This window comes from Pristiophorus japonicus, chromosome 13 (genome assembly GCF_044704955.1).
Source record: "Pristiophorus japonicus isolate sPriJap1 chromosome 13, sPriJap1.hap1, whole genome shotgun sequence".
NCBI classification, from domain to species: Eukaryota; Metazoa; Chordata; class Chondrichthyes; family Pristiophoridae; genus Pristiophorus; species Pristiophorus japonicus.
The window spans coordinates 162,927,205-162,941,382 of NC_091989.1; the positions used below are offsets into that span (position 1 = coordinate 162,927,205).

The 14,178-nt window shown below is 46.4% G+C and overlaps 1 protein-coding gene across 1 annotated transcript in view; it reads left to right on the top strand.

Annotated features, from left to right (window-relative positions):
- Positions 1–14,178, top strand: part of pkd1l2a (polycystic kidney disease 1 like 2a) — a 215,554-nt gene that overhangs the window by 178,975 nt on the left and 22,401 nt on the right. The window contains exons 37-38 of the mRNA XM_070896864.1: positions 2,943–3,128; positions 9,375–9,702. Of these exons, the coding sequence (XP_070752965.1) occupies positions 2,943–3,128; positions 9,375–9,702 (514 nt within the window). The remainder of the gene's footprint in view (positions 1–2,942; positions 3,129–9,374; positions 9,703–14,178) is intronic.

A 14,178-nucleotide genomic window follows, 5' to 3' on the forward strand; every position in this document is an offset into this window, starting at 1 on the left:
CAGCGTACTCAATCAAGGTGTTGAAGATTATGGACGGAATTTTCTGGGGTGATAGCGGGTGCGATCAGCGAGTGGGCAAGTTGTTATTTTTGACAGCGGGTCAGGAACCCGCTGTCATCACGCTCCCACGTGCTTATCCCCCAGGTGTGTCTGTCATCGCAGAGCCGACCTGACTGGCAGCTGCAGGGGACCCAATTGAGATTATTATCAGGTAGTTTACAGGCACTTAAGGGGCTTTCTTCATTTACTTTTTTAATTTCCCTGCACGGCCACGGGATTCATGCAGCTTGGGAACCATGTCTGTCAACCTGAGGCGGGACTTCAGTGACCATTGCTCCAGCTGATTACTTTACAGCATCAAATGTACAGTGAAAGCTCCCACATGATAGATGATCACTTTCCTCAGGCAGCAGCTGTTGCTAAGTCCATTTCCAGCACAGGTTCTTCAGGCTGCAACTATTTCCAGCAAAGTCTCCATCCAGTGTCACCTCATTGGAAGAACTCTTTCACCATTGACAGACTGCTTCTGTCATCTGTATTTCATTTGCCATCTATTCCATCAACATGGGTGCCATTTATACTGTCTCACCTTGGTCCTCAGAATTGGACCACGATGAGCCCCAACACCAGAAGTACCATGCATACCAGCAGCACCAACAACAACACCAACCTTCTCCGCAATCACCTGATGCTGCACAGGACAGAGGGCATCAGCCCCCGAGCACATTGCTGCCCGGGAGGCCAGGGATGGCCAGATCTAGTTAACTTTATGATGTACACCCTGGCTGCCACATGATGCGCCAGGTTGGCACCACCCCACATCAACACCATAAAGCATCTCTACAATGCCCAAGTCATTCCTTTCACACTCATCATCATTTCAGGGGTACCACCATTCACTGCAACTCACTAAGCCACTTCCAAGGGTGCACACAAATCTGTCCATGACCGGAAAACGTAGAAAATAAAGATTTTGGGCCCGAAATTGCCCCTTTTTTGTGCGAGTGCAATGGCCTTTTCGCCTGAGCGGAGATGGGGCGGTAGCGCCTTGGGCGAAATTGCCATGGGGGTTTTGGGGGCGATGAGCCGGTAGCACCAGGCCCCACGATTAGCGCCCTGGTCCGGCACGCAACAGGCGATGAAGGCGTCGTCGTGCACGCCGACCTCTTTCCGTTCAGCGGGGGAAATTACCCCACGAGCTGCGAGGCTGGCAGACATCCGTCGCCAGGGCCCCCCTTAAAGGGGAGGCCGCGTGCGCCCCGGGCCGCAATGTTATTTTGTCGGCCGACTCTTCCTTCGGCCCGACACTGGCAGTCCTCGCCTCGACCGGGCCACCATCATGCAGCCCGGCACTAAACTTTGGATGCCGAGCCGCTGGCCCGATCGAGCACGTCCCTGGTGGCGGTCACCAAAGGGCCTGCAGAATGCGCAGCGGCCCTCCCCTTTAACTCAGGCCCCTTGGACTCAGCGCAGCGCTGCCGCCCCGGGAGCACCCCTCCAATGATGTGAAGTGTCTGAGACAGCGCACCGCCTCGTTTCATTGGCGCAAAGCCCAATTCCACGCCAGGGGAGGGACTTCCCGGCCGAGCGATAAATATCCTGGCCCCGGAGATACTGCCCCCAATTGGGACAAGGGGGGATTTCGGCCCCTTTATGTTTGACACCACAGCAACAAAAACTTTACATAAACATTAGATAAACCACCCACGTGGCTACCCTTGGGTTGTTAGTTGGTATGATTGCACTAGGATGAGGGTGAGTGTCAGGGGTGGCTAGTGAGATGGGGATGTGATAATGTAGATAGAGAGGGATGGGAGGAGGTGCAAGGTAAGTTGGTGTGAGTAAGGATGTGCAGGAGTAGGGTAGGGAAGGAAGAGTGATGGGGATGTAATGAGAGGCACAGCAGGATGAGGTTGAGTGTGACTTTGTACTCACCCTTCCTGATCTAATGAGATCATTGAAATATTTGTGGCACTGCACCCAGACCCTTCTGACCACATCCCTGCTGTGACCTCCTCTGCAATCTGCAATCAGGCTGTCTTGGTCTCCTGGGGAGGTCTCTTCTGTCCATCGGAAGGGAGGAGAGCCTCCCTGCGTGCTCATCAAATAACCTGGGTGCAGCCCTCTGCCTCTGTGCAGTCATTGTCGGTGTGTGCAGCGCTCCAATGCTCTGGTACAGTGACAGCACTATGTTAAATGAAACTTCAAATGTAACGTGGCCATGGTCCCTTTAAAGATCCCGGCTGAAAACAGGTCATGAATGACATCACCCGACCTGTTCCATCTCATTGGGCCAGGTGACGTGCTGGGTGGTCTTAATAGGCCCCATTAAGGTAAGTTCATTTTCAATAGCGGGATGGAGCCAGCAGCGGGGTCACGACCTGACATGGCCACTGCCCGCACCAGACCCCCCGAGGTAACGAAAATTCTGGCCTATGTGTTGCTGTTATATTGTCCTAATCTTTGTCTGCATTTTATCTTTTTGACAAAGGTGTACCACAAATACAAATGGATCAAAATGTACATATTGCCATATTGTGTGCATTACTTTCTGAAGTACAATTGTTTTCTGTTGAATATTTTCAGTTGTTGCTGGCTTATTGACTATATATAATCAAGAGAAAATATGATGCAAATGTACTGGATAGACTGCAACACAGGCAATAATCTGTTTAAAAAGGAAAGATAGGAGGAGGCTCGAGTGGAGCATAAATGCGGGCATGGACTGGTTGGGCCGAATGGCCTGTTTTTGTGCTGCATATCTTATGTAATAACATTGAGGAGTATTAAGTAAATGGCCACATTTTTACATTGTATTTCTCACAACTCTTGATTAGATTAATTGATGTTTTAATAAATCTAAATTATCTGTGGTAATTTACTGCAGCAATAGTTCAATGGGACATTTTTACTGTCTTGATATTAGATTTTGTTTCTTACAGCTTACTTGGGATTTCTGTGGATGTTGCTGTTGGTTGCTTATGGACAGCGTGATCCGAATTCCTATTATCTAAATAAAGCTATTGAAAACAGCTTCACCGGTGGTTTCGATGACATCTTGGGTTACAATGACTTCTTCAAATGGGTGAACAGTACCCTTATCTCAAATTTATTTGGCTTCTACCCAGGTGAGGCAAACAGTAACATTTTCCAAAATGTAAAAACATGAATGTCTTTTCTGCCCGTGATGAACAGAAAGACTAAGGGGGCAAAATTTCCCTGCGCCCCGATTGTGGGCAGTAATCCTCTGGGACCAGGACTTTTAGCGCCGAAGTCCCGCCCCCGCTGCGGAATTACCCTTATTGCCCCTCAAAGGAATCTCGCGCACTCCACTTCATTTGGGGGCGGTAACCGCGGCGCTACTGGGACGCTGAAGGAAGCGCTACGTGGATGCTCCGCATAGCGCTGACGCACTTCATAGCCCCTCCCCTTCGATTAAAGGGGAGGGCCGCTGCGCACTCTGCAAGGCCTCTGATGGACTCCACTAGGCCACCAGGGCAGCGTGCGACCCAAGACGGAGTGCTGGGCTGCATGATGGTGGCCCGGATCACGCTAGGGCCGACATCGTTGAGCCACCCTGACAAAAAAAAGAGTGCCCCGAGAGCGGTTGTCCGCCAGCTTCGCGACTCGCGAGGCAATTTCCCCCACGGGCCATTAAGGGTTCAGTGCAGGGCGGTGAGGGGTCGCTGCGCACGGCGATGATGTCATCACCGGTTTTGCGCTGGCTCGGGCCGCGGCCCTGCCATGGCAGCACCTCCGCAAACTCACAGGCAATTTCCCAGGAGGTGAGAGCGTCCCCCTCCTCCAGGCAAAACTGCCCCCCCCCCCCCCCGCCGAGGCGCTAACAGGGTGCTAAAAAGGGGCAATTTAATTTCCTAAAGTTATTATAACTCTCCCTGTCTGAATGATACCTCATAGCATCACACGGCTGAATGCCATTAATAACAATTATGGAAAAACCGAAATTATGGAAAAGCTGAAAATGGACCTGCGGTATTTTTCTTTAAATAATGGTTTTTCTTTTGTGGTGATGAAAGATGCCAGTGTTGGAATTAGGGCACTTTGCCATTTTCTTTCGATCAAGTGTCAGCATCAAGCAATCCTGAGTCACGGCTCAACCTCACAAGGGCAGCCTCTACTATACACTTAACTGAATCAATCTGTGAACTTTTCTTCTTCTGTTACCATCTAAACACATCATGTATGGGGGTAAGACTGCTGATTAGTATCAACTGAGCAGCCTTTCTGCCTGTGGCCATCAGACCCTAAGCAGAGATACTGCCCCAATGATATGTATTCTGATTATTGTAATGCTCGCACTGCTAATGAATCACAAATTAAAATTCCAACTAACCTGGCTCCATAACTAATTAGAAATGCTGCGTCCATTGTTTAGACTGAGACAGTTACAGTATTAGCCGTCTTCCGCCTGTCCCGTCCTGCTCAGTCCTGATGCTCCCGTGAACCTTTCTCCCATCGGGCTTTTGCTCACTTACATTTTAGTTTTAATCAAGAATGTGATTTAATCACCAGCACTGTTTAAGTGAGAGTCTGAGCATTTTTAAAGTGTTGATGAGTGAAGTGATGGTTAATGGTAACATCAGGTAATTAGTGTGCCAGCGAGTAATTTCCTCTGTGGTCAGAAACTGGCACTAGCACTTCACATATGCTCCCGATTACAATTAAAATGCCAGTAAGTGGAGAAAGTGATTGAAGAGCCCTACTTGATCATATAGCTGTGGTTTTGCATAATCAGGTAACCTGGATTTAAATTAAGGGCTAGAAATTCGGCAGGTATGCGCCCGTTTTACCACCACGGCGGAGCGGAAAAAGTAATTTTTTGACGGTAAACGTGACGCACAAAATTTATCGCCCGGGGGGAAAATTCGGCAGTGGTTTTGTGCCAGCGATAAAAATAATCGGCCACGCGGTTTTTTTAAACCATTTTTATGACGTCAATCGGTGTGCAATGGAAAATTCGCCGATATCACCATTATTATTGCCCAACCAAAAACACGCCCGAAAAAAAATCACATCTTACCAGGTTGGATCCACGACACACCCGGCGCTAACGACGCCATCTTGAAAAACGGAGCAGGAGTTTAGTGCATAAAAGGATTTGGAGGGAGGCTGCGTTTTACGCATTGAGGTTTTTGTAAGTTTATAGTTTGTTTTTAAGGCTGCTTGAGGACTTTTGAGAACATTTAAAAGAATGGGGGCTATAATATGTCTGTCGTTATTGCTGGCTACTTTTTCTATGCAGCATCAAGCTGGAAGAAGGCTTATTCAAGAGCATTTTGAGTGTAATCAAAGAGCTCGCAGACATAAGGGGAGGAGACCTTACCCCTCACGAGTTTATCGGCAACAGCAGTCACACCTGCAGCTGTCTGAGGCACAGTGCATTTGAAGACAGTGCTTCTGAAAAGAGATGGTCACAGAGATATGCCAGCTCATAGGCTGTAGGTCTGCCTTTATCAGCGGCAACAGGACTGCACTACCCGTCAAGGTGAAGGTGACTGCGGCACTTGCCTTCTATGCCTTGGCTCCTTTCAGGCCTCAGCAGGGGACATATGCTCCATCTTGCAGTTCTCTACACATTGCTGCATTCGCCAGGTGACTACTGCACTGTACGCATGCAAGAAGGACTTCATAAACTTAAATTCTTCATAAATTTCTGGCTTCCCCAAGGTTCAGGGTGCCATTGACTGTACGCACATTGCCCTTCGAGCACCTTTAGAGGATCCTGAGATTTATTGAAACCAAAAGCGATTCCACTCACTGAACGTACAGATCATCTGCAACCATGCTCAGCTTATCATGGCAGTAAATGCCACGTTTCCAGGGAGCATCTATGATGCTTTCATCTTGCATGAGATCAGTGTCTCATACCTATTGGAGCATCAGCCACAAGGCCAGAGCTGGATGTTGGGGGAGAAAGGTTACGGCCTCGTCACCTGGCTCATGACCCCCCTCTGCGACCCTCAGACAGAAGTCGAGCATCGCTTATAATGAGAGCTATGCAACCACATGCAACATCGTCGAAAAAACAATAGGAGTGCTCAAGCAGTGCTTCCAATGCCTGGACCACTCTGGAGACTGCCTGCAATACTCCCCTCAGCAGGTCTTGAGTTCACTGTGGTGTACTGCATGCTACACAACTTAGCCATCATGAGGGGACAGGATTTGCCATTGGGGACTGCAGGACCACCTCAGGAGAGAGGAGAGGACGAGGAGGAGGAGGACGAGGAGGAGGAGGACAAGGAGGAGGAGGACAAGGAGAAGGAGGAGGAGGACAAGGAGGAGGAGGAGGACGAGGAGCCTGGTGATGAACCCATGCCAGCAGCCCCACCAGCACCACCACAGGGGAGGCCTCGTGGAGCTTTTGCCACTGCAAAAGTCTTACTTCACCAGCTCATAATTAAATACTTTGCTTGAACAGTGAAAGGCACGTTTCACTGTTGCCTCCCTCTCTATTCCCCCTCTTATTCTGCAAATGAGACACTATACAAGAATGGTTAAGTTGAACAAAATAATGTATAAAACATTTGTAAATTTATGAAACATGTGTACATTTTTGAAACTTTGTAAACTTTAATTTTGAAACTTAAATAAATTTATAACTTGAACACAATTTGTAAAACTTTTAAAACTTGTATAAAATAACCAAAACAGGAAAACAACAGCAAAATAGCAACAACCACTGCACCAAACATCTTTTAACTGTGGCCACTTTCTCCCCCCCCACCCCCCGCCCTGACCGTAACCCTTCCCCTCGCTTCTTGCCCCTACCCTACCCGCGTTGGGACCAAAACGATGTGCAGCAAGGCACGCAGAGTGCTGCTGTTATTGGGGGAGAGACAATGGCGATGCCCCTAGAGAAGCTTGGGGTATGGAAGGTCCGGCTTCTGAGTGGGAAGGCACTTGCTTGGTCTCACCACTCACAGGTGCTGTCGGTCTGGCATTGGGGACTGCAGTGCCAAAAGTCAAGACCATCAATTGCCGCTGGGCATTGACGGCCTTGGTGTTCTCCTGTGTCACAGCAACAATCTGCGACATGCCCTCCCTCATGTCCGCAGATAGTGCCGCAATGTTGCCGGAAATGCCACCCAGGGCCTGGAGGAGGTCTTGACTGAGCTCAATGCGCTCCCTTGACAATCACATATCCAGGTATGCATCTGCCTGTCTTTCAGGAGACTGGCTTTGCCAACTCAACCTCCGAAGAGTCGGCATACGGGGTTCAACCCTGGGGATGCATTGCTGCACACAACTTGGACCTGCTGCCTTGAATGGGACGAAGCCTGCGAATGTGGCTTCCTGCAAGGAACTTGTGGCTGCAGCTAAAAGAGGTGGTGACTGCATCGCCCCCTCCATCCCCACCACCAGCACCCCCTCCACTCCCAGCAAACCTCCACTCATAGCACCTCCTCCACCTCCAGCACTCCCTCTATCCCCCTATCCCCCCCCACCCCCGCAACAGCTTCATCATCTTGTTCCTCCTGTGGAGGATCCTCAGCATGGCCCTCACCTGCCTCTTTGACCCACACGTGATGGGCTGAGATGGAGGCTTCCATAGGAGGATGTGGCTCAGAATTCTCATCTGCAAAATAGAAAATGACAGACAAGTGGTTGGCAGCAGGGGAGGGGGCAGGGTGACATGAGTAAGGTCACAAAGCACAGGCTTATTTGAAGGACCACCACTACGCATTTTATGTCGTCGAGAGACACTGCATCATATTGCCCCAACCCTAGTCCACAGACACTGCATCACATTGCCCCAACCCTAGTCCACAAACACTGCATCACATTGCCCCAACCCAGCCCGGGGATTTTGCAGGACTTGCCCTCAGTTTGGAACATGGGCTCAGCACCTGCATGGGTAGTTGATCTCCTGGAGGCACCAATAAGACCAGCCACTTTCTCCTCCAGGTCTGTCAATGGCATGGTTTGGGGCGGACTGCCGCCTGTGCATTGCTGCTCCCGGCGATTGTGGGACAACTTTTCCTGCAAAAATGACAATAGGAATGGTCACCAGAGTGCCCTTCTGCTCTGGTGGTACACACAGATAGTCATCAAAGCACTTATACCATACTGTGTCCATTTAATACAGTCCTCTGTTTAATGGCCCTGGTAGTTGCACGTGGTTCATGAAGAAGACATCGATGTGCAGAAACATCTTTTAAGATGTCAAAAAGCAGTCTTAATAATGTGTAACGATCATTCATGGCAAATAAGGTGCAACACTAAGCCTAACTGCAGCAACATGTGTCAGATTTACAATTTAAGTAATCAAGGAGTGCATCAATAAAAATATGACTTACTCTCATGACCCTGCAATGGGCATTCCACCTTTTCCTGCACTACTTGTGCTACCTACGAATGTCATCAACTGAGGAAACCTCCTCAGCAACACAGGTCCAAAATCACCTTATAACGGCTGGGGGTGGGGGGTGGTGGTTTACTCCGACCCCTCCTATTAAACTCTCCCCATCTACTCTCAATTGCTGTGATCAGTGCTTCATTGGCATCGGAACTAAATTTTTTGGCCCTCTGCCTGCTATAATCAACCTGCTGCATCTTCTCTTGTCTGAGAAAAATGGCCGATTACAGCCTGGGTGTACTGCACGTGCGCACCCTGACAGCTGACCAGAATCGGAAAAGAAAAATCGGCAGAAAAAAAATTTGCGCATGCGCAGATGGTCCGATTTTTTTTTAGATGGGTGAGTTCGGCTCCGGCGCACAAATGCAGTCGCGCAACACCAGATTTACAGCTACCGCAATCGCTGGTCACCGTTTGCCGAATTTTGCGGCGTCCAGGGATAGCGGTATTGTGGCGGTAAAAAAAAATTTTAAGCCGCATTTATCGCCCAAAAAAATGGCAATGCCACTATTTTCTGAATTTCTAGCCCTAAGTGTTTAAATGTCATCTTGCTGCTCATGGAAAATATAACATACATGCAAATTTCCCATTTTACCGTATAATAAATGGAATAAACAGTTCGGTTCAATTTTTAAAAATTTTATACCGTGTTTACATTTTGAAGCAGCACAACTTTCAGTGAACTTTGTGAGTTTGATGTGAAGCCATTAGATGGAACAAGTCATGATCATAGCTATTGGGCCCACAAAGGAAGGTAAAAGTAGAATTGCCCATTTTCCTTAGTAACAGCTGCACAGTTCAGCAATAGTAATAGTAATGGATGTAGAGAAGTTTGCGACATATAACTGTCCCTCTCTCACACTCCATTCCCCCCAACCGAAACAGGCTGTGAGGAGTCAAACAGACAATTCATGTAAGGTGCATTAATACTATTTTGGGGGGGGAGGAAATGATAAGATTAACTAGTAAGCAGGTAAATATTTGTTTTATATTTCAGGCTTTGTCACCGATGGCAATTCTAAGTTGGTTGGATCTGCCCGCATTCGACAATTGAGAATAAAGAACAATATTTGTCGCATCCCAACAAAACTGAGGAGTTCTATAAAAGAATGCCATGCTCAGTATTCCTTGGATAATGAAGACATGTCTGTCTACGGTCTCCACTGGAACGTGACTGCAGCTCAGAATTCCTCAGACCTGGATTATGTCTGGCAATACCAGAGTCAAAGTGAATTGCGTAGTTATCCCATCTGGGGGAAACTTGCCATGTACAGAGGAGGTGGCTACATTGCAGAGTTGGGTACAGATGCACACGATGCTTACAGGTAACTGGCTTTAGCTGGCTGCTTTGAACTCTTCAGGTGCCATTTCCTTTACCCTGTGCAACACATTTATATGTCATACCAAATAACTGCAAGGATTTTAATATTTAACAGTGTTCAGAAGTTTACTACGGCTGTCTCCTGAAACAGGAAGGGGATAGCATTGAGATACCTTGAAATGTCAAAGGACTATGAGGAAAGTCTGGAGAAACCTGTGCGTTCCAGACTTAAAAGGAGCTCAATGATAAGGCACCTTATAAATGGTATAGGAAAGGTAAATCCCTTTTCTCATTATCATTGCTTCATTCAATTTAGTGAATTATTAGACAGTCTTAACTTAACTTTATTCACTCTGCAACACCCACAGCTGTCCCCTAGCACAAATTGTATCTCCCTCTGCAGAACAAAGTGATTCACATTCAATTAATCACTTTTGCACGTGGCAACCTATTTATAAACAGCGCTATCTCACAAACAGCATGAGATGAATGGCCAATTAATTTGTTTTTACTGATGTTGCTTGAGGGAGGAATGTTGGTCAGGGCACTGGGAGAACTCCTGACTCTTCTTTGAATAGTACCTTGGGCTCTTTTATTCCACTTGAACAGGCAGATGCTTCAACATCTCTTCCAAAGGATGATACCTCTCATACCAGCGAAATGTGTCAGCCTAGATTACACGCTCACGTCCTAGAGTGGCGCTTGAACAGACAAACTTCTAATTGAGGCCGAGTGTGTTTTTTAAATTCTTACTTAGACCTACACTATACTTAACCAAAGTGCTGTCAGTCTCCATGCACCTGACATTTTTAAGACCCCCACACGCACACACCCACATGCATTCAGAAGGATTAAGCAGCTGGAATGGCCTCCCCAATATGCTGTTCTGGATAATGATGGAAGAGGAAGAGGAGCAGTGAAGTCAATCCAAGAGTGAGGTTCCATGGCAGAAGACAGCAGCTCACTCGCTATTACCCCTATTGGTGACATTGCGTTCGCACTTGCTGTGCTGGCATAGGCTAATAAGCCCTGCAGGAAATTTGGATGCAAGTTCCTGTTGGCAAGATCGGCAGAGAAACTGCTGTAAATTTTTGCGTAATTTTAGCATGAATGGGGTTGAGGATATTTTGCGCCAATTTCTCCTCAAGACCGCACAGTTAAAGTTGCTGTCTTACCATTACAGAAAATTACAGGCGGTGACAACCATCTTGTTGCTCTACAACAAAGCTTGCTGGAGCTCCAGTGTACAGTGCTAACATTTAATTCTGATACTGAGATCACATGCTAAGATATTGTCATGTATGTAACCATCATGCAATGGTAATCTTCATGTAACTGTAACCTTCATGCAACTCCTGTACACTGTACTTACACCCTAGAAATGCACACCCTGACCACAGGGGGTGAACTTGTGGGAGACACTCCTCACCTGGGTTTCCAGGTATAAAAGGGGAGGTCCCACCCAGGGTCAGCACTCCTTGGTCCTGGGAATAAAGGTTAAGGTCACATAGTGACTGTGTCTGCAGTACATGCCTCGTGTGAATTTGTAGTAAGGTGCAGGGACATCACATATATGAACCTAGATATCCCTGGCCTCCCGGGCACCAATGTGCTTGGGTGCTTGTGCCCTGTGTCCAGTGCAGCATCGGGTGATTGTAGAGAACGTTAGAACATAAGAACATAAGAAATAGGAGCAGGAGTAGGCCATAAGGCGCCTTGAGCCATCTCTATCATTCAATAAGATCATGGCTGATCTGATCATGAACTCAGCTCCACTTCTCTGCCCGCTCCCCATAACCCCTTATCCCCTTATCATTTAAGGAACTGTCTATTTCTGTCTTAAATTTATTCAATGTCTCAGCTTCCACAGCTCTCTGAGGCAGTGAATTCTACAGATTTACAACCCTCAGAGGAAATTTCTCCTCATCTCAGTTTTAAATGGGTGGCCCCTTATTCTAAGATCATGCCCTCTAGTTCTAGTCTCCCACATCAGTGGAAACATCCTCTCTGCATCCACCTTGTCAAGCCCCCTCATAATCTTATATGTTTCGATAAGATCACCTCTGATTCTTCTGAATTCCAATGAGTAGAGGCACAACCTACTCAACCTTTCCTCATAAGTCAACTTCCTCATGCCCGGAATCAACCTTGTGAACCTTCTATGAACTGCCTCCAAAGCAAGTATATCCTTTCGTAAATATGGAAACCAAAACTGCATGCAGTATTCCAGGTGTGGCCTCACCAATATCCTGAATAGCTGTAGCAAGACTTCCCTGCATTTATACTCCATCCCCTTTGCAATAAAGGCCAAGATTCCATTAGCCTTCCTTATCACTTGCTGTACCTGCATATTATCCTTTTGTGTTTCATGCACAAGTACCCCCAGGTCCCGTTATACTGCAGCACTTTGCAATCTTTCTCCATTTAAATAATAACTTGCTCTTTGATTATTGCTGTTGTTGGTGTTGCTAGTGATTTTGGTGATTTTAGTGTTGGGGCTGATCGTAATGGCATTCTGAGGACCAGAATTTTTCAGTTGCTGATGGAATAGATGGCAGCTGAAGTTGAGTTGACATAAGCGATCTGTTCCAAGGTTGTTCCAAGGAGGTGACAGTGGATAGAGAGTATACTCCAAACACTTCCAACCTTCCATAAGTTGAAAAGTGTGTTCCAAATGCTGAAGCTCCAGCTTCTAACATTGGAAAGTGAACATCTGTAAAATGTTAGATTTTATACCACTTTTGCAGATGTCACGTATTCAAAGCAATGGCGAGTCACTGAAACTCAATGTAAATACCTGACGTGATGGGAACTTTCTGAAAAAGTTGGAAAAATGTTTAGTAGCTGGTAAATGCTGCTTAAATACCCTTAAATATCTTCTTAAGTATTTTAATTGCCTGACCCGCTGCTTAGTGCCAGTTCTGTAAAGCACAGGCTCAACACTTGGGAAACTCACATGGAGACGAGTTCAGAGCAGGATACTGCCCCGCTGTCAATCTTTTAGATTTTGACAGCGGACCCACCTCCGAACCCGCCCTCTGAGCACCGGCAAAATTCAGCCCTTAATGTATTACTACAGCTATAATAAGACATGGTTACTTGCCTTAATCAAAATATCCACTCTGAAAATATCGGTTGAAATGCTGAGGGAAAGGAAAATGCTTCTCCGAGGGCCTGTGGGATGGATTGAGGGCCAAGGGAAGGTGAAAGAGAGGGGAATTTGATACTAACACATTAAGCATTCATAGAACTTACAGTAATTTGAAGGCTATGACATTTTTCTTCATTTTGTACATTTTTTCTTCCATATAATTAAGTCCCCTCTGAAACACCATGCGCCATTTCCTGATTGAAAGGCTAGGTAGACGTCTACCAAAAATGCATAAAATCAGTTGCTGGGAGGTGTGTAAAATGCATGAAATTTTTGTGGAATGGTATAATTCGACTCACCGTCTAATTTTCATTTCAGCTTCTCCCTTTCTCCCTACCCAGGCCCTCTGGGAAGCACCTTCTCTCCAATCACAGCCTCCCTACTGCAATGTAACCCGTATTGTCAGAGTAGCTGTTTTGTTTAAGAAAATCGACCATTTTCAGTTATAGCTGTGATAATAGTTTTGATATTAATCCATTTCACTTCCTTTGTGTTACCTGGTTTCTTTTCCTTTAATGGAGGAGTGCTGCAGTGTCGGAGATGCCGTCTTTCAGATAAGACATTAAACTAAGGCCTCATCTGCCATCCCAGCTGGATGTAAAAGATCCCATGGTACTATGTGAAGAAGAACAGGGTTCTCCCCAGTGTCCTGGCCAAAACATACCCCTCAACCAAAAGCTGATGTTTTGCACTTCAATGTTTCGAGCATGTACCACCCTGGGAAGTTCCATGCCAGTGGCCCATGATTTTTCAATTACTTTTAAATTAGTGATTGTTGACAAACTAATAGAGATTGATTGCGATGATTAGTCAACAACTCCAGTATTGTTTTATCATACAACTACCAGGATTGTAGAAGGCAAACTCAATGGACCTTGGTCTTTTTTCATCTGGCAATTCTATGTTCCTATGGGATCGCAAGCTTGGTTTCCCAGTGTGCATTGTTGACATTCAGCAGGGCACTGGGGTGGAGAACTTTTTCTGTTTTCAGACTTGATTTGCAGGCTTTCTGTTTTTTTCAATTTATCCCACTTTCTCACCTTTTCATTGGGTGTTCCTATCATTGTCTTTCCTACTCAGAAATATTTTGTCTTTTTAATGTCATTAATTTCTTTAATCTTACTTTTCATGAATCTTACTTTCTTATTTTTCATTGTCGGACTGAGATAATATTTTATATCATCTAACAATCATTTCTCTCTGTGTTCAGGTTTTTCCTTCTCCCTGATTCTATTAAAATGCTGGTTTATCTTTCAATCTTCAGTTCTGAGGAAGGCCATGGCCCGAAATGTTGACCTATCAATTCTCTCCAAAGCTGGAGACTGACCT